Genomic DNA, 26,449 nt, shown 5'->3' on the forward strand with positions numbered 1-26,449 from the left:
CAGCAAAGTGATGTTTCAGGCTTTACTGATGATTTGAGCATTGCCTTCTAAAGAACGATAACATCCTCTTGAAAAGCGACGAGGTGGGGGAAACATTTTTCACTACCTATCAGACCAAAAAGTTATTGATTTTTAAAAATGTATATAACTGTGATATTCTGTCTAACAACTAAATTGTCATATGTGTTTGTAGCAATAAGCTCTCACCTGTAGTTGCAGCAGCAGCCACAGTGTTAGGGTGCTGATTCTCAGCAGAGAAAGAGTCATTCTTGCTTTTCTTTTTGGGTTTCTAACAATAACAAATCTATGATTTAGTAGAAAAATATCAAAGCATAAGTAAATTTATAACTACAAGTACAGATACAAACCAGTAATAATGCAACAATATAATTTAGAACAAATTATGTAATTTATGCAAAGTAATATAAACACATTCAGTGTAAAATGAAATTAAAATATGCACTACTTTAAAAATTAATAATGTAACAATCTAAATAAGAAATAAGTCAAATGTTTTTACTTATAGGTCTAAATGTATCATCATCATCATCATCATCTTGGACATCTGAGGATAATGTTAGGATAACAAACTCTTAGTATGTCCCATCAAAACCTCACTCATTGCTTCTGAATATTTATCTTCCAAAGTAGAGCAGAATTTCATCAACATTGGGTCTCTCTCATGGTCACCCAGGTGACTGCGATGTGTATCAATAACTGCAGTCCTAACATCTCTGCTTAGAGAGACTATGTGAGCTGTCCCCTCCTTCACAGGGACTGAAACTGAACGATTACTCTCACGATATCTGATACGGAGAGCATTCAGCAAATCTGCAGTCTCCTTCTTGGAATCTGAAAGCAACACTGATCTTACATCAACACCTAAAATTTCTTCCAGAGATGGAAGAAGACCCATCACAGTTACTGCAGTGACAATGTCCACAATGACTGAACACATATGAGAGATCATGACCTTTGTTTCCTGTGAAAGAAAGGAGAGATAACATAGAAAGGTGATATTGAAAATGGCTCCAAAATGGCTTTGGTTGTTTGATTTACAATTAAAATTAATCCCATTTAAAACATGTTGATGTCTAAGCAATGTGGTGTGACTTACTGGACTACTGATTGCTTTCCAGATTGATCTCCACTGCCTAAAATAATGTGAATGAAAGCATTTTTTTAAACTATAATTAATATTTATGCTAAAATCTCATGCACTCAAACGTATACCAAAAATCATAAAGAAAAAACAGAAAAAGAAAAAAGGTTTAAAAACGGCATACTTGTCAGTCAGATTCATCACAAAATGGGTCAAGATTGGTGCAATATCCAGCTTCTCCAAGTCTGGGATGATTTGTTTGGCTCCATCAAGGAGCATTTTGCTGTCATTCCTCACAGGTTTATGCTCGTCTTGTTTTGTGCTTTTTGACTTGCTCTTGTTTGGAGAACCACAGAGAATGATGGACTAAATGATGTTAAGTATGTTTGTAGCCACACCCCCGTGAAGGCACGCACGGGGTTACGTGTTAATGTGTCTGTCTATTTAAACCCGTCAGTGCGTGCCTCACCGCTGGTTATTGTTTGTCTGCCTGTTAGTGTTTGAAGCTGTATGTTTGTATTCAGGTTAGTGTCTAGCCATTGTATATGTTAATCGTTTACACAAGTGTCTTTATGTTCGCCATAACTGTTACGTGTGAGTGCCACCATTGTCTAAATGTTTGTGTCATTAAATGTTTCACCATGTCAAGAGAGTTGTGCGTCCTGCTCCACGCCCTGCGGCACTTGGGCATCGTTACAACACCCACATATATGCACAGGCTATGTCTTGATTATAATTCGTCCAGCATACCAAAAATGCTCGCCACTAGCTGCAGGTATGTTTAACTACTCTAGGGTGTGTCTGTGTCATCAATTTTCTGTTTGTAAAAATTGATGATCTTTGATCACTTTATGCCAATGCATGTACAACCAACATTTGAGGAACTGCTTGCCTATTAGGTTTCAGACCTCAAATATTAATCAAAATGAAGATTTTGAGGAAAAATCATTTCAATATGTAACTTTTCTTCCAAGTATACCCACCACTTTCCTGGATATTATTGATCCTGACTTGTTCACAAACAGTAAATGTCATTTTTTCAATACAGATATTTGTACATTTTACAGAGCATGAATCTATAATTTGTATTTTTTTTTAAAATCTTTGGCTTGTCTTTTCAGGGCAGAGCGTGTTTTGTTTGAAACCGGATATTTAACAAATCACATTATTTTTTGTTATACACAACAGGGTCTCTATGCATGAGAATTTTTTTTAAAAAGTCAGCCTTCCTAATCACCCACTGCCACACACTTAAATTACAATTGTAAGTTGGTTCACCCACAGAGTCAGAAAAAGCACCAAATATCGCAAGCCATGGTCACACTCACCCAGCACAACATTACCCCTATTAGTGCACAGATCCCACAGGCCCTCGACCTACAGGCACACAGAGCTGTAACAAATCTGCTGGCCCGAGCGCCGATGGGCGTGGAGCAGGACACACAGACTCCCTCGCCAAGGTGAAACATTTATTAACAAAAGACACAAACACTGGTAGCACTCATACACAATATTAACAAAAGACATGACTTCCATAATTAACACAACACACTACACAATAACACTTAACAAGGACTACATACGTGTTTAACATAACAGCAGACTAATAATGACCAACACCATACAGAGATTTAAATAGACATGACAATAAACCCCATGCAGGTGTGCGTAATCACAAAAGGCATGGTCACAAACAAGGTGAACCACCCCCCCTGCATGCGGCAAACTACTATAACTCACTCAGTTCCACATGCAGAGGAGTGGGGAATCCAGTTCAAGGGTGTGCAGAGTGTTTCAGTGTGTACGGAGGAAAGGTGAATGTCTCTGGTTTCTCAGACCTCAGTCCAGATATTTGTATCTTGTTTCGTCGTTTTCCACACTACCTATTACGCTACCTATTCGAGACTGTCATAATGCACAATTCCTCATCACACTACAACACCCAGCAGGCAGTTCGTCACTCAACCCAGCACTCCACCAATCATGAACTTCACATCAGATCGTCATCACCAGAATATTGAACTTACCTGTGTACTTGGTTATTTAAGCCTAACGACTGTTCCATTGAGCTCCTTGAGGGTGCTGTATTCCCTAAGGCTCGTGTTTACCCACTCTCCCAAGAGGAGGAGACGAACATGGAGGAATACATCGATAAAGCACTGAGTCAAGGATTTATTCAGCCTTTCACTTCCCCCATGGCGTCGGGCTTTTTCTTTGTGAAGAAGAAAGATGGAGGCCTCCGCCCCTGTACTGCCTACCTGAATCTCAACCAAATATGCAAGAAATATGCATACCCACTACCTCTTATTCCTGCCGCCCTAGAACAATTACGAGAAGCCAAGATCTTCACCAAATTAGACCTCTGCAGCACTTCTAATTTAATAAGGATAAAGAAAGGTGACGAATGGAAAACCACCTTTATCACTACTAGGGGTCACTTAGTATACAGTCATGCCATACAGTCTTGCCTCAACTCTCCAATCAAAAAGACAGTAAACCAATTAACTCACTAAAGCCAAGCTTGAGTCCGATGACTAATGAATGAAACATCATTAAAACAGCCCTTGTAACTAGCTATACCTTGACTTATGTGCCAATATTAAAAGTCTGCCAAAGAGAGGACATGTTTAAATGTTTGTTTTCCTGTCAGTGATCTTTATTACTTTTATGGGCTTTGCAGAGTTCTAGACACATAGTATCAGACAATCCTCTTTCTTCTGTACAATTTTTTCATTAATACTTAAAAAAGTTGGTATCACTGGAAAGTCCTCTTAATGTAACATTATTCAATACGATAACTAAAAAAAGTAAAGCAATGAAGTAATTTCACTTCGCAAAGTAAATAAATCACTTCTATATTCAGAGCTCTTATTTGGAGAATGAAACCACCATAAATATTTGGTCAGTCGAATTCACACAGAGATGGATAAAACCTGTTTTGTCTTTGTTATTAGTCTCTGTGAACACTGTGTGTGAGAATTAATTTGACAAATACAAGTCAACACACGAGAGGACCGCACAGTCTGAACACAGTGGACCCTGGAGGACACCTGTGGCTTGCAGTTCATCTCCTTCTTCAAGGGAATCAAATGAATAGAAAAAAAAAACAGCCATTTTATGTCGGTTTAAAGTTTAAAAACTGACATGAGGACAAAGACACATTAAAGACTGCGGTAACCACAGCAACAAACAAATGAGACACCAATGTGCTTGACCAGGTTCATACTGAAACTGCTCAGTCTCTCTGGGGGGTGAGAGAGAGAGAAATAAGAAATCTTTTATAAACATGTACATTCACTCTCACTTCCTTTCACAAAGATTTGCAATTACATGTATGCCAGTGAACTATTTTAAAAGAAAATAAATGAAAAGGAGAGAGAGAAGAAAAGAGAGAGAGAGAAAGAGAAAAAAAAGTGGAATAAAGTCACTTCCCTGTTAAATTCTAAGCAACACCCACCACAGAATGCCGCTGCATGGTAGGGCATGACCTGTGGTCTGATAACAGGACGTGAGTTTTCACACCTCTGCAGACCCACACTCAAACACACTGACACACGTTCTAACACTGCTTGAAGTGAATAAAATGTGTTCAGAAAAACTTTCAGTTGCTAGCTTCATAATACATAAAGAAATGCACTGGTCAGAATTTAATACCAAGCCTTTCCTGTACATGTCAACTTTCCTGGATGCCAAACTCTGCCTGTTTTCCAGAGCTCGTCTCCTGCCTAACCCCCAGACACCACCCGGCCTCTACTCCTCATTTTCGATCTTGGACTGGCCTGACCTGCTAACTCCCCCGTACAGGTCTTGCTACATTCAGGATCCAGAAACCTCTCCCTTCAGTCCCAGGCTACTCTATAAACCAAGTAAAACATTTTGCATTGGGATCCTCTCTTTCTTGAGTGTTTGCCTCCTCGAGTGTGTGTGTGTGTGTGTGTGTGTGTGTGTGTGTGTGTGTGTGTGTGTGCGCGTGTTGGAGGAAATCACCTGTGTGGACTCGATGGTGGGCCGTTGGGTGACCCACAGCTAAATGTACAAGAACCGTTCTGCCCCACCCCCGCTGACAGATATGTCCCTCTCTCGTAGAGATATCTTCCTGCCAGAGAGGTGTGGCTGTCGGGGTGGAGGCTTCTTGAGCCCTGCCCCATTCCTCAGACCATTGGTGGATGGATCCGTCATGATGAAGGCAGCCATCTTGTCGGCAACCTTATTCTGGGAGAAGTCGGGGTCCAGGTCCGCCTGCACGCATCTGGGGTCACTGCTCATCGCCATGGTGATAGGGCTGGGGCTAAAGCTTGGAGGCAGGGAGGGAGGGGTGTGCGGAATGTTCTCATCAACTGCGAACCCCCCGCCCACTCCACGGCTTGGGACTACAAAACTGGTGAGAAAGAGAAGAGAGAGAAACACATTGACAGAAAGAGAAAACATTTATAATTTATATAAATAAATAATAAATACATTTTCAGTATTTGGCAGACACTCTTATCTAGTATGACATCTATATGTCATACATGGCTTCAGTGTGAACCGACTCCATGACCAGGTGAGTTGCAATGGCCCTTTCAACAGACCAACAATCCTCAAAGATATAACCACATGACCCACCCACCCACCAAAACACACACACACACACTCGTGTATTCAGGCCAGCACACATTCTGTGACCATTTCTGTCCAACCCACCAGCCTTTTCCAGCCCAGACATAGATCACCCCTACCTGAGTACTGATAGGCTACACCTGTCTCTCACTCCAGCTTCCTTTATAACCTCCCAGTTTCCTATCCAACTTACAAAGTATTGTATTACTCTTATGCATACCGATCATTCTTGTGTTCTTTTTGCTTCTCCCGGATATTGACCTCTGCTTCCTCCCTCGACTACGCCTCGCTCGTAGCCCCTTGGATTACTTCAGTTTCTGCCTGTTGGTTTCGACATTGGACTGTACTCTTGACTCTCCTCATCGCAATTCCCCTTCGCTAACAGCTACCCTACCAACCCACCTTGTAACTCCTACCTGTGTCCTGAAAATTATTACTAATCAATTTGAAATGTGATGAGGACACAAAGCCAGTTGTTGCCAAGGAATACATTGGCAAACGAGGCAAGTCGAATGACACACATGAAACTACAATAAAAAGATGAAAAACTCCCAGTTGACTGTCTCATGGCAGAATAGATTTCCTCCTGGTTGTCTACAGACAGAAAATAAAAAGCAGACTGACTGAATGACTAAGCCAGGAGACCAGTTTCAAAAACACAATGTTCAAGCTTCTAACATGAAATGACAAGGGACCAACACTCAATTTGACAGATTCAGGGAATATCAAGTGTTTCTCCTCTCTCTTTTATGACAAGAATTCAAGGTTACCCAAAATACATAGAGCGCTTAGTGTTCCTCTCGTTTTCAGTGGACCCTTGGGACAATTTCCCTGCGAGAGTAGAACGCCTCAGGTCACATGGCAATGCGTCCCGATTGCACGCCCATCAGCAGGAAACGGGACCATTACTCTGTCACATCAGGGCTCAATTTGGGCCTTAGGCAGTAAAGTCCCTGAGCAAATATTTTAAGGAGGAACCCCAGGAAAAGATCTAGCCATGGTAAAACTGCAGCTTTGTGAAGAAGCATTAGGCTTGTGATTAGACGCCATAGGTTTGCCACTGGTTATGTGCATATATGCAGAAGCTAAGTATACGTGTACGTACACACACACACAGCCATCAAACATGAATGAAATCAGCCTCGCTTAATCTAATGCTTTCTAGCGAGAACTCTGAGACACCGAGCATCAAAGCAGAGGGAAGAAGTGCAGTAGACGTCCTTTCACACAAAGAGGAATGAGACAAAAGACGAAGGTGATACGACGACGTAAATGAGGACACTAGCGAAGGCGTTCTCGATGCACACGGGCCGCAGGTCATTAGATCTCTTTCAGTTTATTTGTAAGCATGCACCTCTGACCTATAGTGACATCATCCACAAGAGGAAACTGAATGGAACCGAATAATAACCCAGGTGATGTATGGCTCTACGTGACCTAGAACGTTCGCTGATAGTGTGTTCCCCCACCCCTCCTACACATGTCACATCCCAGCATTCTCAGCTCTGTGTCACTCCGGGTAGGAGAGCGTATTTTGTGGCATATAAATCCATTAACCACAGCTTAGCATCTCATACTGCATGACCTACCTGCAGGGAATAGAGGCACATAGCCAAACAGCACACCTAGAGTCTACACCAAGCCAGGCCTACAGGCACCGCGCCGATACAAGTAGAATTTACAGAGGTGGAGAACTGACTGGGTGGTGGGAATACGGGGGTGGTAGTCTCCCTGCAGACCCTTCACCTTACTACAAGCCTTCTAATTGGCCAGTGTCGGGGGAAAGATGCGCCCTGACAGGTTGAATGGGTGCAGAGTGGAACATGACGGACAGCTCCATCACGAATGGCTGCAAAGCGAATGCGACTGGACGGCAGACTGCAAGGGGTCGGCTGCGTGTCCAGCACAGCCGGGAGTGCGGGGCGATCATGCTGATCTGCTGGTGTGTCTGTCTGTGTGGAGATCAGTGGAGCTGAAAGTAAACCTACCCTGTGGAGATACCTGAAAAGGACAGAAAAAAGACTATTGAAAGCACACTATATCTAAATAAGCCTACGGCACAGAAGGTAGACAGCAACGGTATGTTGCTATTAGATCAGCCGAACATTCCACATTCTGTGTATTTGTTCCCCTTTCGTATATATTATGTGGTACTTTAACATTTATATATAATATTTGAGTATAAAGTGAATGTAATGGTGAATGTTTTTTCACTTTTTCAGGATTGTATGAAGGATAGTATGATAAAAATGGGAGTTTAGCCTGCAGGTAGTGTGACAGTATGAAGTAAACATGTCATGATGTGGCAGAAGATCTCACTTCATGCCAAAGGCATCAGGCCTTAACTCCTCTCTCTAGATCAGAGGAACCCCTGCAAAAAGAGCACAGGCCATTAGAATCAGGGAGTCAACGCTGCCATGGGCTAGGATGAGGAAGGGCGACTCGGTCGAGCTCCAAGAGACCAAAAAAAGGGACTACATCCGAGAGGTGTTATCACATGATCATACAGGAATGTGCACTCCAATGCTACTGCGATAACAGATTCTGATGAGGTGAACTCTTCAGGCAGTCTCATCTACCCGTGTGTCAGGATTAGAAAAGAAAAATAGAGAGAGAGAGAGAGAGAGAGAGAGAGAGAGAGAGAGAGAGGGAGCAGGAGCCAGAGGAATGTCACTGCTGTTTGTTTACTCACACACACTCACACACTCTCACAGGTCAGTCCATGGCTGCTCTTTAATGCACAGAGACATAATCCAGTCCTGGAGGCGGTGATGAGTCCATCGGTCAGGGGCTGAGGTGTCCAGGGCTTCCCCCTTCCTTCACCGGCTTTGGCACCAAGACCTCCAGCCCACCGCTCCACTGCTCACCACATGGCCCATGTGACAAGGGTGGAGCCTGGGGAGAGATTCTCTCTCTCTCTCTCTCTCTCTCTCTCTCTCTCTCTCTCTCTCTCTCTCTCTCTCTCTCTCTCTCTCTCTCTCTCTCTCTCTCTCTCTCTCTCTCTCTCTCTCTCTCTCTCTCTCTCTCTCTAAGCCCTGTTGTCAGCAAGCCAGAGGAACAGGGAGAAATCAAAGGTCTTCCAGACGGCCATGGGCTCATGGGGGTATCATCTCTGCAGGAGGTCCTATGAACTAACAAACCCACACCCAGTGGGCTATAAAAAATAACCAGAAAGAAGGGTTCGTATCTCTTTCCCCCTCACACACACTAACACACTCTGTCATTGTCAGTATCTGTCATTAAACCTCTATCATCTGCTTACATTTAAGTCTTCAAAAGACCCAGATGAAGTTTTGCATCTTACTGTCAATTACTATGGTCTTGCCAAGCATTTCATATCTCTACCTGTCATGATTGCAATACACTGATTCGTTGTCACTAAACAACAAAAAAGGAAGGTAGAGACCCCACAATTAACCGAAAGCCACTACATTAATTCTACATTAAACTCAATTTTGGTGCCCCCCCAAACAATTTCCCCATGTTTATTCAGCGCCCATAACCAGCTAATCCATCCACACCTCCAGGTACATTCTTATCTAAGACCAAGTTATGGGTGAGTGCTCAGTCTTCCAGGGCTGTCCAAGAGAAGTGCCTGATGGAAAAAGATATTTTAATGAGCTCAGTACCCACATGTCCAGAGGCAGGGATCACAGAGGATTTAAGTGTCTGTCTGATTGCCTGACAGTGTGGGCAATGACCATTGAGATTGACCAGGATTTGGTCATCTGTGCTCCTGGGCAAAGTAAAGGAATATTAATGAATACAGCACTGGCAGTTTTTATTATAAGCTTAATTATTGAAGATGCCATCTGCTAACTATAACTTATCTACTTCAGTAATTAATAATCAGTTCAAATCTCAACTGATGTTCAAATGTGTCTGGATTAAGCAGATGTGGATTATATTTGCATAAGAAGAAACTGATTCTATTATTAATACAAGTTTGAAAAGTCTCCCAAATGCTTTTGAAAATATGCCTTTTTGTGCAGTAGGGCATACACAAAGAGAGTGATTAAATTCAGACAGACAAAATAATAATTAACGCTGGACTAACTCGCAATGTCTGTGAGTGAAGTTGAACTTGTACTCATGTTTTGTTATTTTGGTTCGTGTCCAAATTCTCCATGGCCTGCCACACTCCATCTATGGAAATCCAGTTAAGAGAAGAAACAGGTAGGGTAGCGTGCGTGCGCGCGTGTGTGTGTGTGTTGAATCCCTTTGGAAATCTTGCTATTGTCATTGCTGAGTAGAACAAGCTTTGTCTGAAAAAGCAATACTTAATGAATATTTACTGCACCTCCCCCCCCCCCAGCTCTTGAAATTCATCTGAAAATAAATAAATAAATAAATAAATAAATACTTTTGGAAGATAGAGTTAGCTCAGACTACTACAAGAGGACCAATGACTTCTAACCAACACAAGAAGAATTGAACCAGACCAAAGATTAATTTTTCTATAAAAGATTTATTTGTTGGGCTGCACTATATGTAAAAAAATGTGTTGGATATCCAAATATCTATATGAAATTTCATTCAGTATGATTAAAATGGAGAATTCCCATGCATATATGAACAGAAGTAGTCAACGGTCTTACTGAACAGGGGCCATGTGTAGCGTTGAGCGGTAAGGAGGCGGACGCGTGTGCTGAGAGGAGCGAGATTTAATAGGGGCAAATCCAAAATCAGGGTCGTTTAGACAGTCCAGGGTCACAGAGCCCACACGGAGAGTACTGGGATATTACAAAAACAAAACAAAAACACACTAAGGCATGGGAAAACTCAGGGCTAGAAAACACGAAGGCTAAGATAAACACAAGGACACGGGGCACAAAGAAACAACCATCAAACATTCAAACATTAATTAAAAATGAAACAAACAGTCAAACCTCCAAACAAAAACAATGAACAGCCATGAGCAAGGCACACAACAGGGTTTAAATACATGAACTCGAAACAAAGGACAGGTTTACACAATCAAACAGGAGAAAATGAAACTATGGAACAGAACTAAACACGCCAGGGAAAACACTATGAGTTAAGGTCAGCTAGGGTTAGTGGTGTGGCTGAAATTGCAATTTTAGTTATTAATGCAACATTAAGACTGGGGTATTGAATTCAATTACTCAACTGTAAAAATAATAATTTCTAGGAACAATTATGCAAAATTGCATCAGATTCAAACCAGTACAGCCTAATTCTAGCAGTCTCCAGCCACTGTGTGCAACCAAAACAGGCCAGGTCCAGTAGAGGAACTGGCTCTAATCACCCAATTAAATCAGCTTGATGATGCCCGTGTCCACACAGCAGACATCTGGCACTGTCTCTACACCGGGCAGAGACCCACGCTAGGCTCTGTAATTACCAAACTGCCCCAGTACGACAATGGCCTTCCAACTAAGAAGATGGCGCAGGAAATGAACTGTTGAGAAATATGTCTCGTGAGCAAGTGCATGAGACTGACTGCTCATGTAAACCTTGAACATCCATCAGACCCAATGGATGGTTCATTATCATTCAGCACGGCATCACTCATAGTGGTGCATGATGAAACACTGGGTTTCACGACCAAAAAACCCCACCTTCAAGTTGGTAGTGGCGAGTGAACAGCTATTCAATATGTGTCAGGCAGGAAGCGAAGGAGCAAAAGTGGCTCACTTGGGGATCTCATTTGGCCAGCTAGTCACCAGTAACAGGTTTGCAGAGTGGGCAGTCAAACCTGGGACTCATGCAAGAGCCATCAGCCACTTCAGGCCACTCACCTTACCAAAACCAGCAGCTACCCGAAAATCAGCACAACACTCTCCGCACAGTCCCGGAGCCGCGTCCTCTCCGCTCAGTGCCGGAGCCGCGTCCTCTCCGCACAGTCCCGGAGCCGCGTCCTCTCCGCTCAGTGCCGGAGCCGCGTCCTCTCCGCACAGTCCCGGAGCCGCGTCCTCTCCGCTCAGTCCCGGAGCCGCGTCCTCTCCGCTCAGTCCCGGAGCCGCGTCCTCTCCGCACAGTCCCGGAGCCGCGTCCTCTCCGCTCAGTCCCGGAGCCGCGTCCTCTCCGCTCAGTCCCAGACCAGTGTCCTCCTCCCACCAGTGCCAGCAAGCGTGTGGCCAGCTCGTGTCATTGCTGAATCACCGTTGTCTGTCTACATGCTCTCTGTAATACTCAGGGTCTCCGGTTCTACAAACACAGCCGTGCCTTCTTCAAAGCCAGATCATGTTTTAACGCCACTGGCCGCAATCCGTTCATGAGCGGAGAAAGTGTGGAAAAGGAGCTGCTATCACATGCGCCTGTTGTTCATGTAGCGACACATGATGAAAATGACATGGGACAGAACACTTCTGCAGGGGAAGAGCTTGGATCGTGCTCCAAGTGTGTGTTTCAGAACACAACAAAATTATATTCAACCCCCCCCCCCCCTTCATATTACCCCCTAATTACCATTTCTTAGACGGCGTGGCTGATTTATGGATTTATTATAATATGGAAACAATTTCAGACATATTTAGACAATGTTTAGGTCAAAGTTTAACTGATTTATAACATTCTCTGATGTAGCTGAAGGCAGTTGTGCCGTGGAGAAGACTCTTGCAGGACAAACTCCAAGTAAGTGCTGACAATATTTAAAAGAAGCTACTGTGCACAATCACCTTTTTGGTAGTTACTATACAAACATCATCAGCTGATCCAGACGAGGCTGGTTGTTCATGGGAAACAAAAACTTCAGGTTTTTTTTTTTTAAAGTAAAAATGACTAAACATGAAAAAAATGGTTAAAAGTTTAGATTGGAGGGAGCAAAAACAAACAAATCTCACTCCTGTGCCAACACACCATGACCCCCAAAATCCAAACGGGACAGGAGAGCCAGACAGACGTTCTCAGCAGAAAAGCCTTGCTCTTAATCTTTCCTCATGGTTGCCATGGCAGGACGTATTAACGTAAGAATTACTGCCACATAAAAATAAAGGAGGTTTCATACGGGCAGAACAGGACTGGTCCAAAATAGAGAACAATCACGACACTACTGACATTCACAAATTGAATGAACCACCACTAAAACAAGACAAATACCCAGAGAAAGAAACAGAATATGAGAGAGAGAGAAAGAAAACAGACGCTCTGCCGCAGCGTAAACAGACATGAACTTCCTGAGAATTCCTGCGTAAACCCAAGGAAAGGAGCAGTGTGTTTGTAACATTATAGCACAATGAACTCCACTTCAGAGAAGCAATGAAGCAGAGAAATTAAAATGCCTCAAAATGCTTATATTAATGATCAAAGACACTGAAAATGTAACGCGGGGTGGCCCGAGTGCCGCACGGCGCGGGGCAAGACGCACAGACTCCAACGTTTGGGACGTACATTTATTAACATTTAACATAGAACACTAACGGCACTCACAAGAATCACACACGACTAATACAAACAAGAAACGGTTAACACGTATACATCTAACAATAACGAATATAACGTTTAACATCACCATTGACAATAGCACACCACATTAACACGTTACGTCAACAATAACCAACGACGCCGCACACCCTGACGTGGGTTTCCGCACACAGACACACCAGGCGCAGGTGTGTGGGCGTGGCCACTAACGAAGGTCCTCCCACTGGCCGTGGCCGGCCAAACCACGTGCCTCGGCGGAGCCGAGCGTTCCGTGACAGAAAAGGTCTCTGGTAGGATATTTAAAGAGAAAAATAAATCCACTGCAGCATCGTCAGTCTTTTAATGTCCCTTGCCAATGCATTACAATATATTCTTAGACAAAACAGTTTCTTAATACAGCGAAATGACAATGGCTGCAGTGTCTGTCATGAAGAGTTGAACCCACAATAAAAAATCGTATGACAGAACCGTGTAAATCAAGACTAAAGATCGTAGATCCTTTATAACTATGAAATTTTTTTTTACTGAAGCATGTCTGATAACAAAACGTCCAAACATTCATACAACATCTCTCCCTTGTAAAAATAAATAAAATGACAGCACACACACATACCCCTATGAACGCGCACACTTCCACTTATTTAACAAACACAGCCAGCGTGACGGTGATAAGCTCCACTGCCGCACGCCACTCTACACCACCTATTCTACCATGTAATTAGTGCAACGTTGTACATGTTCTGACGAAGAGGCAGCTTTGATCCGCAAGGCTAAAGTGAAACTCTTAAGATGCATGGGAAAGCCATGTGCTCACACTTGGAGAACGTTACACGTAATTCCAGGTCCTGGGGAGGAGGAAAACGAAGCATATGGACTCCCACATGCCTCCTGTAGTGCTTTCTATGGTAGCTTTTCTCCACATGGCTCGCTGGGTGGGAAGTGCTCATTGAGAATTATGCTATCCAAAAATCCCTGTGACGGCTTTCCCCGTAACAAGAATGCTTCCTCCAAAACGTATTTTCCATTTGAAAAAAAAAAAAAAAAAAAAAAAAAAAAAAATATATATATATATATATATATATATATATATATATATATATATATATATATATATATATATATATATTAAAAAATTTTCCCCCCCAGCCTGTTCTGAAGTTTAAAAAAAAAAAAATCAATGACCGATGTATGGCAATGCATCATACAATAACATGATTTTGTTGCAATTCGCATACTGTAAAAACCAAAAGGAATTTCTAGGTGTTAGGTTAGACACTTGGGTATTAAATATTTTTCAATTTTTGTGAGAAAAATACAGCGGTTTTGTCAGGCTGTATGATACAGACATCTTTCAAGCACAACACGCTCAATGCACTCACAAGACATTATATTAAATAAAAATGGCAAGACAACATGACGGTCTGGGTGTGTGTGTGTGTGTGTGTGTGTGTGTGTGTGTGTGTGTGTGTGTGTGATGTAACCAACATGTGCAATGAATGTTAATTATCACAATATTGCTATTGCACCCAGATCCATCTATATAATCCCAGAGACAAACGAAATATGTTACATTTAGTCAGTGAGTTTAATCCTGCAGACCATGACGTGAGGTATATTTAGCCGTTCTTTGGCTCAAAGTAGCAAGCAAAAAGTGTTTTACTACAGGACCTCAGTGTCATCCCTCGCTCATAAACGGTCCTCCTATCATTGACGCAAGAGGTCGTCAGCCTACCTATGAAAAGTGAACTTGCACGGATAACGGCCAACTCGGTGCATTTGCCACTGCCAGATATCTAAAGAGAAGGTTTGGATGAATGATTTGCAAAGAGGTCAGGCTGAGCATGGGCCTAAATACAGTTCCGATTTCGCTGTTATATTATCTATAAATAAAGTTTATTTATTTATTTATTAAAGTTTTTTAAGTTTTACTCACCAATTTCAGGCTCCCGTAGATCCTTTGTAATCGAGTCCACAAAATCGTATTAAGTCGGGAGGTTTGTTGAGCCAAATCCGTGATTTGCTTTGAACGTTTGTTTTAAAAATGTTGCCCGTGAATGGATTGTGAACTGCTAGCTAGTTATAAGGACTCGATTAGATGTTCTGGTTTAATATTGATGTGAACCTCCCCCGTATCCTTTTTGTCGCTTCCACTCCATTTTCCTTTCTTTTCTCACGTTGGGTCCTAGAGCCGGTCCGGTTTGCATATCCGTCAATAGCGCGGTATCTCTACAATGAAACCGTGCAGCCCACCTTACTTTTCAAGCAAGGCTTCGCTCATTCATCGTTCATTAATCGTTATTCTATCAGTTGCGTATTGAAATTTAACGTTCGTTCAAATTTTGAAAAGGGAGTAAAGTGTGTGTTCGTGTGTGATCGTTCACCTGAAAGGACGCCAAATTTGCTTTACATAACTACTTGTGACCAATGATCTAAAACCGTGAGCTCGTGAACTTTACTTGTGATTAAGTAGACTAAGTCACAGAGAAGGTTAAAATGTGGAGATAATGCTGATCTGAAGCTTTAAGGTGCCATATCCTCTGGGGTATAGGGTTCAGTCATGGTCATCCACCATAGTTGCTTGACAATGGCCCCTGTCTGATGCATGGGCATGTGTACACACAAAATACGTTTATTACAAATTACGTTTTAATACTTTTGCTCTTGTCCTAGCAGGCAGGGGGTGAGACAAAGATAAAACAAATGAAAGAGTGGGAAATAGAGAAAGAGTAGGCTATAAGAAATGTCTGAAGTCTACGTCTAGCTGCACGACACACTTCGGAGAAGCCTGGCAGCTTTAGGTCTCGTTACTGGCAATGAAGAACAGAGGAGCCAGAGGCTTGGTGCTGTGGTGACGTTATGCTCCCTCCCGCCACACTGACCATGGAACCAATGCAAGACTTCTTAAGGTGGTCCTGCAGTCGTTGTGTTGCACCCATACAACAGATTTCTGCAGGCCGACAGGACACTATTAGTATACAGGAAGTCGATGATGTTTTGTGTGATGTTGTATATTGTGCGAGAGAACCGATATCCTTCAGGTTTTGTGGATGGAGGCACGTTCATGTGTAGATTCAGTTGGAGAGCTGACAGTAACAGAGTGCCAGAGAAGAGCAAGCAGCAGTGAGACAGAGTGAGAAGAAAGGTTATGGATGATGAGGATAGATGGATGGACTGACAGATGGATCAAAATAAAGACCGACAGGTAAACACACACCCACTGGTGGTCGGGAGGGGGAACAGGCTCCATGGTGCTGACAATCCCTCGCCGATGGTAACAACAGAACGTTTCTTCCGCTCTCCTTCCCTCTTTCGCACGGCCCGGCACGCTATGCGGGAACCCACAGGATGCACGGTGTGAGAGCGGCTACCTGGTTTTGCAATACGACTGACTCGGCATGAGATGCTGAAGTGATCACTTTTAACAACATTGCAACACCATGCAACTCTAAATTGTGCAGCATCATACACAAACGAACACACAGAAAGGTGAACATACACCACGGTGTAGCCCATGTGCTCCACTCCGTTTAAGTATTCATTTGGCTTCCTCGCTTTTGTTACTGAAATGTTGATCTCTTATTATTTCACGTAAGAATGCGAGTTCAGTATGTAAAGTGTCCTTGGATAGTAGCTTTGAAATCCTAAGACGGGGTGGGGGTATGAAAAGTCTTACTGGTATTAACGTTTTGTCACGAGTACAATCACAGAAAGCATCGTTGTCATGGAGGTGAATCTCTCCCTTACATATGAACACTGTAAGACATTGTCGCTGAGCATTAGGGAACACATTGGCATAGAACAGGAAAAAAAAAAAAAGATTAACATGGAAATTGGGCAGAGTTTCGAGCAAAAGCTTCTCTCTGGAAAATATAAAGATATTAGGTAATAGCAAATCAGTGTCAGCGCGAGGGCTAGTCCTCTCTGCGCGAGACCACTTTCACGGCCTCGCGCTTAACCTGCGCGTGACCGTGCAGACTCAGATCCGCAGCGGACCGACGGGCGCCAGTTAACATTCAGGCGAGGCGGGACTGCACGGAAGGTCTACACTCTTGACAGGAGCCAGTAGTGGATCCTGCAACATGATGACTGTGTTTATCTGATTCGACGGAAGAAGAATATTGATTCGTAGGCCTATCTGAAACGCCTTCCTTCCGAAAGTTGAGAGCGCCAGCTCCAGCTTGTTTAATATGCTCATTAGTTTGTTCATCACCCAGGGTCAAAATAACTGTACACTCATTACAAAAGGCAACATGTACCTGTATAGACACGTCACCTTTTACATTTTAGCTCATTTCGACGTTACACTGTTTATAAACCGAATGAATCTCGTTATATAATTTTCACCTTGGGCTTTGCATCTCTTACCTGTTATTATGCCACATGATTAAAGTTACAAACCTTGTAGTAAAATAACATTAACATGTAACTTTATTCTTTTATGACGCGTCAGATAAAGGTGAAAACGGTCCACTAGCTACAAATACGTCGAACAAAGCCCGAAAACGGTACTGCACCTCCATCTTCAGGTCCTTCACGGGCATTGCATCTGTAATAAAAGGCTACCAGTTCTCCACACCAAGCCACCGCACAAGACACATACACGTCAAGTAAATAACAAGATAAATAATCTTTATTTTCCATGTCTTTTTTTTCATATATATAAAATATTTATCCACAATTAATGTTACCAAGGCAATGCAGAGATTCCATTCTCAGTAGCGGGTACAAGGCTCCAGGTACTGCATGATAGAAACCGCATGATAGAAGTGAGGCACCAGGACCGTGAAACGTGACGCTACTCCGAATACTTTCTTGGATAGTTAAATATATGGATCAGCATATGAAGGCTGGGGAATCACTTAGCTCAGCACCCTGTCACTGTTTTATAGCAGAGAAATCAGGTGAATGAATAAATCAATCAGCATCGACCAATTAGTGAGTCAAGCACAGTTGCGATCTTGCACCTCTGGAGCCACTGTACCTACCCCAAGCCCTTCAAAATGTACATGTGACACAAAAAAAACTTCATTACCCAGCATTCATCATGACATTGCTCTGTGTAAACCACAGTCCAATCTCAAATCAGACCCTCATCACCCCCCCTTACCATTATCTCTTTGGAAAATCCATGTTTCAGTAGTGGGCCAACCTCCATTTCAGAGTAACATTGGTTCATATGACATTGGATAATACCATAGTTAATGGAGTTGCATGTGATATTTGTTTTACTTTAAACCTGTATGAAGTAAAAGGCTTTAGCTTATGTTCAAAGATGGTTTATTAATAATAATAATAATAATAATAATAATAATAATAATAAATCCCAGTAGCAGTAACAGGCTAGGGGAAGTGACTTCCCCTAGTCACTAGGGGCTGGACTGATAGGGGAGGGTGAGGTGGGGGATTTCAGATAGATATCAAACCAAATTACAATTACTGTTAAAAACAAATCCTCAAATCTTATTAGCATGATTGTTGTTTTTATTTTACAATGTTCCAACCCCCAAATGTTAGTAAAAGACACTATCTCCAACAACCTTTAAAAACAAACAGTAATGTTAAATTAATAACCACTGCCAATCCTCCTATTCCATGGTCTTAAAAAAAAACAAAACTCGACTTTCAGTTCTTTACCTGTTGGTGAATAAGTTTCATTTAGGTGAGTGCTTATTTAAAAAAAAATTAAATATTACATACTGTATAGGTTATTAATTACAGTAACAAGGTTCCATGCAATCTTATTCTTTTTTTCTGTACAGATTTCAAGAGATCAGTAGTAATTATCAAGGCTGTACGAGCCCACATTTTCTGTTGCTTGGACTGCCAGTGGTTTTGGTGAGGGAAGGAGGCCTTATTGCCGTAGGTCAGTACGCTGGGCTTAGAGTTATTGTCGTCATTTCATTAGGAAAGAGATTTCTGATGTCATAGCTATACGGCTCAAACAAACAAGGCATGATTCCGGTCATAAAGTCCTGCTTCAGTGTGAAGAGCGTGCATGAGATCTTTCCATAACTAGAGGGAATTGTTATGGTCACAGATATTATACACGAAGTAAGCTGAAATGATCACACCGACAGTGTCTGTTACTGACATCAAAATGGCCTCCAATGCACTGCAGGCTATATGTCGCTATATGTCCATATGTCACGCAAGCAGGTGGCTCTCTGTGGCGACACTAACACAGGGTATCTGTCACAACAACAAGTGCTTCAGAACTGGACAGATACTGGACAGATATTAAGACTACATCTCCCAATATTCCCAAGGTCAACATAGTGACACATATGCGACAGAATCAGCTGGTCTGCTAATTCCTCACAAACATACAAACACATACACTGGCCCACATCAACAGAGACTGAAGGCAAATTCTGCCCTTAACAGTAAAAAGAACAACCTAAACCACCTGGGTTCGTTCAGTCAAATACATTATTATTATTACTACTATTACTTTCTTTTTAAAGAATTAAACGACAAGTAGCCAAGTTCATCAAGATTGCCAAAGCACTGGTGACAAGTCTGTCGACGGTTAAGAGTCATGGTGGCCTGCCTAAACGCCCCACGGCTGTCTCGAGGCCCAGAGACGACATTCAGCGATGAGGAAAACGAACTCGGGTCGAGTGGACCTTGAAATTGAAACAACAAGGAAAGAAAAACAGAAGAAAAACAAGCCCCGCGGTACAAATGGGGGACGACGACACAACCCCTCGAATAAAAGGCGTAACTGCGTAAACGGAAGGGGTGTAGCTCAAGCAGCCTAGCCACTGGAGGCAGAGACTGGGAAGAGGAGAGACATTCGCAGAGAGGAGAATCGGAAAAGGTACATTCGTTTAAGACCCCTCTTCGTATAATATAAGCGTGGGTGTTTCTGTCATTTGAATGGGTGCCAAGCAGAGCTTAGAGGCAGGATCTCCTCTCCTGACCAGGATGTGCGTTTGTGTACATGGGTGTGCCTGTGCATGCACAAATAGCACTAAATCTTGGCATTAAAAGCATCAGGTGTTGGGCGGAACTGTTGAGGGAGGCTGGTGGCAGAGTGTGCCGGACAAACCGCGTGGACGTGCCAGGACTCCCTTTTCTCCGCACTTTACCTGGACACTTCCTCTCCGTTCCCCCTCACAGCCGCTTGTTAATATCTGAGTAAATGAAATTCTGAAGCCGCCCTGCACTGGAGATGGTTTCCCAGCAGCTCCTGTTAACTAGTGTTCCCGTGAAATCAGCACAAATGAGAGGGGGGGGGGGGGGTGGGATGGAGAGGGAAGAGGGAGACTGTGTGATGGAGGCTTTTAGACTGTACAGTTTCCAAGGCTTTCAGCGTTGATAGAGAGGCAGAACTTTAAAAGCAGCCAAGCACTACGGAGCATTTCACACCTGTCCACTGAAGGGCCACGTAGAGAAGTGAATCAATTACAACAGTTTTCCAAGTCCACAAAATTGTGTACTTATGTGTAAACATCAGCTCGAACCTACGCGTTCACTGTCTTATTTAGCCTCTAGCAGTTTTGTTTTTTTCTTTTTAAATAAAATGTCTAGCCCAAACTGAAACAGTGTGGTCTAGACATGAGCACCACTCCACCCCCTCCTGGATAAAAAGCAAGTTTGGCGTCTACGTCTAAATGGCTTTCAGAAACAACTCAGAGCCTGGAGACAACTGATCTGAAGACTGGAAAAGATGAAGCAAGAGAGAACGAGGACAGCTCTCCAGATGTGTCTGTCCTCTCTTTCTCCATCTCTGATGGCCCTCTTCAATGACACACTCAGCTGTCCGGTGGTTTGAATGTCATCCCAGACTTTGGAAAAACTCAGCTTGTGACCTCTGAACCCTGATCTCTCCTCTCTGGCCTCCCTTAAGCTCCAGTTATTGCACTCATATCTACAGCAAATGAGCAGAAGCCAAGAAGCAAAAAGAATCCCTAAATAACCTTTGCTGTCTGTTACGCGAAATCACATGACGGGGCATGTGCTTGTGCTGTCGCATGCACGCACTTAAACACGCATGTATACGCACGCACACACACACGCACGCACGCACACACACACACAAACAAGCCCTGCTCATTTCTAGTGGTGGCTGGACATGCAGGCAAGATATTTTAGAGGCAAAGAGCAAATAGGAGTGTGTGAGTGGTCTTAGGAAAGGGGAGGGGGAAAAGGGTTGTGTGTGTGTGTGTGTGTGTGTGTGTGTGTGTGTGTGTGTGTACGTGCACGCTGAAGCAAGAGTTGTCCTAGAATTTCAGCTGCCGACTCTTCATATACCTCTCCTCCTCTTCACCTAGAGGACATCAAACAGACAAACGGTGTTCGAAGAGTTAAAACGGTTTTCTGCAAAAAAAAAATATATATACGAGTCAGAGTGTAAAAGTGGAAGAGAGAAGAAGGGAGTGCAAGAAAGCAAGAGAGGGAGCAGGCCTAGAAGTAGTGTGAGAGTACCTTTTCACAGAGACGGGAGGAGAGAGTTAGGCTGCAGCAAAAGATAAGAGAAAAGAGAGAGAGAGAGAGAGAGAGAGAGACAGAGAGAGAAAGAGAGAGAGAGAGAGAGAGAAACCACTGAGTGGATAAAAGGGAGAAGTAGCAGAGTTGGTACAGGTATAGGAGGTGGAGACCCAGTAGTGACCAATGAGGCGACTTCTCCCGCCTCCAGACTGCTGTACCTTCTAAATGGTGCCGGGAGATGTATTTGAGCGCCTCGTCCAGAAGGATCACAGGAATGGAGATCTTGAGCACGACTATCCACTGGGACCAGCACAGAGGGGTCACCTGAAAGATCAGCTGGGAATGAAAGGGGGCGGCAGGGAGGGAGAGAGAGAAAATATTAAAGACCTGCAAACAACTATTTTAGTTTACACAGATCTCTCTCTCAAATACCAAAGCAAAGTAAGTGTGTGTGTGTGTGTGTCGACAAAGTACACTTACTGGCAGGGGCTCCACATAGAGAATAAGGAAGTGTAGAGACAGGGAGAGAATGATGGCTCCCAAAAGCCAGATATTAACCCATGGAGGCATTCTTAACAGGGACTGGTTCTCTGAGAGGCTGATGGGACAGAGGAGATGACAAGAAAATCACACACACACACACACACACACACACACACACACACACACACACACACACACACACACACACCTCTGTAATGCCTTTAGAAACACAAAGCTGGTAATACATAAAATGGCAAATATTGTAATATAACTATAGTGAAACCTCAAATCAAAAGTGCTCCAAATTTGAGTCAGCGTAGTATCCATGGAAACTAGCTCTGCAACAATCAACTACACTGATTATGAAAAATAGTCGAAACTCATTTACTTAATAAACATACGCTTGAGCACTGGCTCTTCTTGTTGGACAGAATGCAGTACCCCTAACCCGCCTTCAGGGGGCAGTGTCCCCACTGCTTTGGGTGATGATGGTGAGAGAGGAGGTGGTCAGGGCTGGACCCAGAATGTCCAGAGTAGTGGAGCTGCTGTGTAGTGACCAGCACGCGGGTCCAGGCAGGGATGTCAGAGGAGTCAGACTGCCAACGGCAACAGTACTGACCCTGTTACTCTGTCATTACTCACCTCCTTTAAAAGGTTAACACCACGTCTGCACTTTGCTTGCCTTTTATGTTTGTGTTTAGACTTCAGTATTTACTGGTGGTTTGGGAGAAGAACTTTGTTTGTTTATTCTCCACCCTGTAAGGTCTGCGTAGCTAAAGGCATTGGCTGGTGGTGATTTGCGTCATCATTTGAATGTGCCAAATTTATAAATGTATATACGGCCATTTATTAAAATGGTCATTGCCACTGAAGCAGGAAAAATGTTTGTTAGAATAATCCACTGATGGGTGTGAGTGCTGTGGGGGGGGGGGGGGGTCTCACTGGGCTAATCGCTGACAGATCGCTGTCATTTGTCGCAGGTCTGCAGGCAGCACTACCCACCTGTTGAGTGCGTTGAACATCTCTATGGTGACCAGGACGGAGAGGGCCATGGTGGTGGGGTAGCGTGACTCGAACACCTCACATTTGATGCCCTGGAACATGGGGTTCTCCTCTGTACACTGCATAAAGTGTCTCTGTAGCACAGCAAGAAACAGAGGGGGAAAGGGTGGGGTCTCGGCGACCTGTGTGATACGTCTGCGTCGCAGGGACTCGGGGACAGACAGCCTGCTTTTATGGCCTGGTTTTCTTTTATTTGCTCAGCTTGAACAGCCAGAACACCTGAACCAGGTGATGAAGGGCTATGCACTCTGATTACCTGAGCCAGGTAGGCAGAGGGCTCAGTGGAAACCACAACACAGAGAGAGTTGGTTCATCCTGAGGCAAAGTAGTTCAAATAACACCTCAGACACGCCTTATAGTAATTTTGTTTGGCTGTGCACGGACGTGTGGTCGTGTGCCTGAGGGAAATCTGTTAGAGGGAAATATCCCAAAAAAAGGAAATATTGTATACATTTCTGTTCATTTTAAATTCATGCAATGGTGTGTGTGTGTGTGTGTGTGTGTGTGTGTGTGAGAGAGATATGGTTAATAGAACCCTATTAAATGATAGACTATGCATAAAATGCTGTCAAAGAAAATATTTTCCTCAATGCATAATAATGAATACTGTGAAAGGATGTTCCACACTCACCAACTGGTAGAAAGACACCTGTGGACCCTGCTCATCAAATAAGTACCACCAGGTGGCAGCACCAACAGTACCTAGTCCCACATACCCTAAACAGTGTCAAACACCAACAGAGAGAAGTTTGTAAATAGCAACGAAGACAAATGCGCAGAAACCAGAATATGACACTACACTAGCAGCAAGGCATACAGCCATTAAGCTCCAGACTAACGCCCTCCACGAGCCTCCGTCTGTCCACACCAGGACGGAGGACGGACTGCAAACACCGCTGCTCACCGCCAATGGCCAGGTAGCGGAAGAAGAGCCAGCCGGAGATGAGGGGCTCCTTGGGGTTGCGGGGAGGCTTGTCCATGATGTCCAGGTCGGGGGGGTTGAAGCCCAGCGCCGTGGCAGGCAGGCCGTCCGTCACCAGGTTCACCCAGAGCAGCTGCACAGGGATGAGCGCCTCGGGCAGGCCCAGGATCGCCGTCAGGAAGATGCTGCAGGGAGAGGGGCGGAGCAGAACACACATGAACGCAGCTGGGATTGGACTGTCGGGTTCCCACGCCGAGAGCGTGGGGAGAATGATTGGAGGAAAATGTATTTATTTTTTTGCTATTAAAGTTCATTTAAAAAATCTGCTAAAATGATTCAATTCTTATTGCTGTTTATATTGCTATTACTACAATTGTTAACTGCATTCTTTTGAAATCATGATTCAATATCAAATCGATTCAATCATTCAGCCTTACTGTTAATTCAAAACCAAAATACACGTGTGCCAGTTTAGGTAATCTAACTGACAGACAATGAATATGAGGCCACGTGCAGACTAGATTTACAGAGATTACACGCTGGAGCTGGAGTACAGCGCTATAGTTTAGTGGGTTGCTCCGGGCGGTGGGGCGTACCAGACCACCTCGCCCACGTTGGAGGAGATGAGGTAGCGGATGAACTGTTTCATGTTGTTGTAGATGGCCCGCCCCTCCTCCACTGCCGCCACGATGGTGGAGAAGTTGTCGTCCGACAGCACCATCTCCGAGGCCGACTTGGCGACGGCAGTGCCGGAGCCCATGGCGATGCCGATCTCTGCCTTCTTCAGGGCGGGGGCGTCGTTCACGCCATCACCAGTCTGGAAGTAGAAGACAGAAGTTAGGGATTGATTCTAAGTTAGCAGATGTCTAAAAGACCCAATGAATGAAAAGCTAAAAGGAAACACACGGGGAACAACGCAGAACACTCGTGAGAAGAAACGTCAGGGCACTTGTCTCTTCTGAAGAGCAAAATAAATTTTTGACCTTTTAAGACCTTTGAATACAGAGTAGATCAAAGTGTGCTCACAGACAGATTCTGTCGCTTCTGTCGCTTGTGTATGCAGGGACACAAACACACTTGTATTCTGCTTTTATGGGGGGTTTTCATGCACCTAGATATCACTATATTTAAATGTTGCTATATCTAACCCTAAATCTACCCTTAACCTTAACTAAAGTAACTAAAGCGTATTTTAACCATGGGAACCCACAGACCACCCCCTCAATACAAGTATTTTCACTCTGAAACATCGCCCGCCCGCCCGCACGCACACACACACGCACACACGCACGCGCACGCACGCACGCACGCTGGTAGGCAGGCAGGCAAGCAGGTGCCAGTGGTGCAGGGAGACACACAGAGAGAAAGATGACATGGGCTGATAGTTGCTGTAGCAGAACCGCAGCTCTAAAGCCAATCCTGTCTGTCTGTGTGACACCAAAGCCTGCTGGGAACTGTAGTCACTGAGGCATGCTGGGAACAGCAGTCACTGAGGCATGCTGCAGTACTCGCCTGAAGCATTTCAGAAAAGTCGCTCAACATTTCTAAAGTTTTCAGAGATGGAACCAAGGATTCTCATTTCATCATTATTCTCAGGGGTATAAAACTCAGAAATGCCGCAAAAGAAAGAAAGAATTCTTTCAGTTTGTGCAAAAACAAGCACATGCGGGGTCACTGATGCCAAGCACCTTTCTTGCTTAGTGCCCTTTACCAAGTGCTCCCTCTTAGGGTGACCCCTCCAGCCTGCCTAAATGTGTGTGAGTGAGTGATTTATAAGTCTAATCGGTAATTCATAACTCAAGTGAAAACAAGTGAGAAAAGAAACAGAGGAGTGCTCATAAACAGCAACAGTGGCCAGAATCTACCCTGGTTTCTTCTCAGAGCACTGTAAGGAGCCTCAAGCCTTCTAAACATCAGCCCACTCTCCACTTTTAAGATGTAAACTCTGTGTTTAACTACACAGCGACTGCTAGTAATGGAATTTTAGGAAATAGTTCAATGGGATGAACATTCTTTTGCATCTCCCTGTGCCTCCAACACCCACTGATGGGGGGAGGAGCTTGTCCCAGGCCCCGCCCTCACCATGGCCGTGATCTCGTCGAAGGACTGCAGGTAGGCGACGATCTTGGATTTGTGGGCGGGCTCGACGCGGGCGAAGCAGCGTGCGCGCTTGACAGCCTCACGCTGCGCCTCGGGGGGCAGGTCGTCAAACTCGCGCCCCGTGTACGCCCTGTCCTCCACGGACTCGTCCTCGCCGAAGATGCCGATGCGGCGGCAGATGGCCACGGCCGTGCCCTTGTTGTCACCCGTGATCATGATGACCCGGATGCCCGCCTCCTTGCATAGCTTCACCGAGCCAATCACCTCCTTCCTGGGCGGGTCCAGCATGCCCACGCAGCCAACGAAGGTGAGTTCAGACTGCGCACACACATACACATTTCATATATTATTTTTCGATATTT

General features: G+C 44.0%; 1 protein-coding gene and 2 long non-coding RNA genes across 5 annotated transcripts in view; all 3 read right to left on the reverse strand.

The window, feature by feature from the left end:
* Window positions 1-16: 16 nt before the first annotated feature.
* Window positions 17-15,242, reverse strand: LOC113570279. The gene is made up of 4 exons (XR_003409881.2): window positions 15,021-15,242; window positions 5,090-5,480; window positions 208-304; window positions 17-106 (listed from the first exon to the last, which is right to left on the reverse strand). It is a non-coding gene; the product is annotated as an uncharacterized LOC113570279 (long non-coding RNA).
* LOC118241522 lies at window positions 468-1,767 on the reverse strand. Its single transcript, XR_004776142.1, has 3 exons — window positions 1,287-1,767; window positions 1,118-1,154; window positions 468-982 (listed from the first exon to the last, which is right to left on the reverse strand). It is a non-coding gene; the product is annotated as an uncharacterized LOC118241522 (long non-coding RNA).
* A 2,453-nt stretch (window positions 15,243-17,695) lies between the features above and the next one.
* The window catches only part of atp2a3 (ATPase sarcoplasmic/endoplasmic reticulum Ca2+ transporting 3), a 42,230-nt gene continuing 33,476 nt past the window's right edge, over window positions 17,696-26,449 (reverse strand). For 2 of the 3 annotated variants that reach the window (XM_026998601.2, XM_026998603.2), the window contains 8 exons: window positions 26,070-26,405; window positions 24,584-24,804; window positions 23,970-24,172; window positions 23,697-23,782; window positions 23,006-23,139; window positions 22,001-22,118; window positions 21,739-21,856; window positions 17,696-21,359 (listed from right to left, as the gene is read on the reverse strand). In XM_026998601.2, coding sequence (XP_026854402.2) covers window positions 21,313-21,359; window positions 21,739-21,856; window positions 22,001-22,118; window positions 23,006-23,139; window positions 23,697-23,782; window positions 23,970-24,172; window positions 24,584-24,804; window positions 26,070-26,405 — 1,263 coding nt within the window. In that variant the 3' untranslated portion in view covers window positions 17,696-21,312. Of the gene's footprint in view, window positions 21,360-21,517; window positions 21,549-21,738; window positions 21,857-22,000; window positions 22,119-23,005; window positions 23,140-23,696; window positions 23,783-23,969; window positions 24,173-24,583; window positions 24,805-26,069; window positions 26,406-26,449 lie in introns of all 3 variants that reach the window. The other variant, XM_026998602.2, reaches the window with a different exon arrangement.

This window comes from Electrophorus electricus, chromosome 6 (genome assembly GCF_013358815.1).
Source record: "Electrophorus electricus isolate fEleEle1 chromosome 6, fEleEle1.pri, whole genome shotgun sequence".
NCBI lineage: Eukaryota > Metazoa > Chordata > Actinopteri > Gymnotiformes > Gymnotidae > Electrophorus > Electrophorus electricus.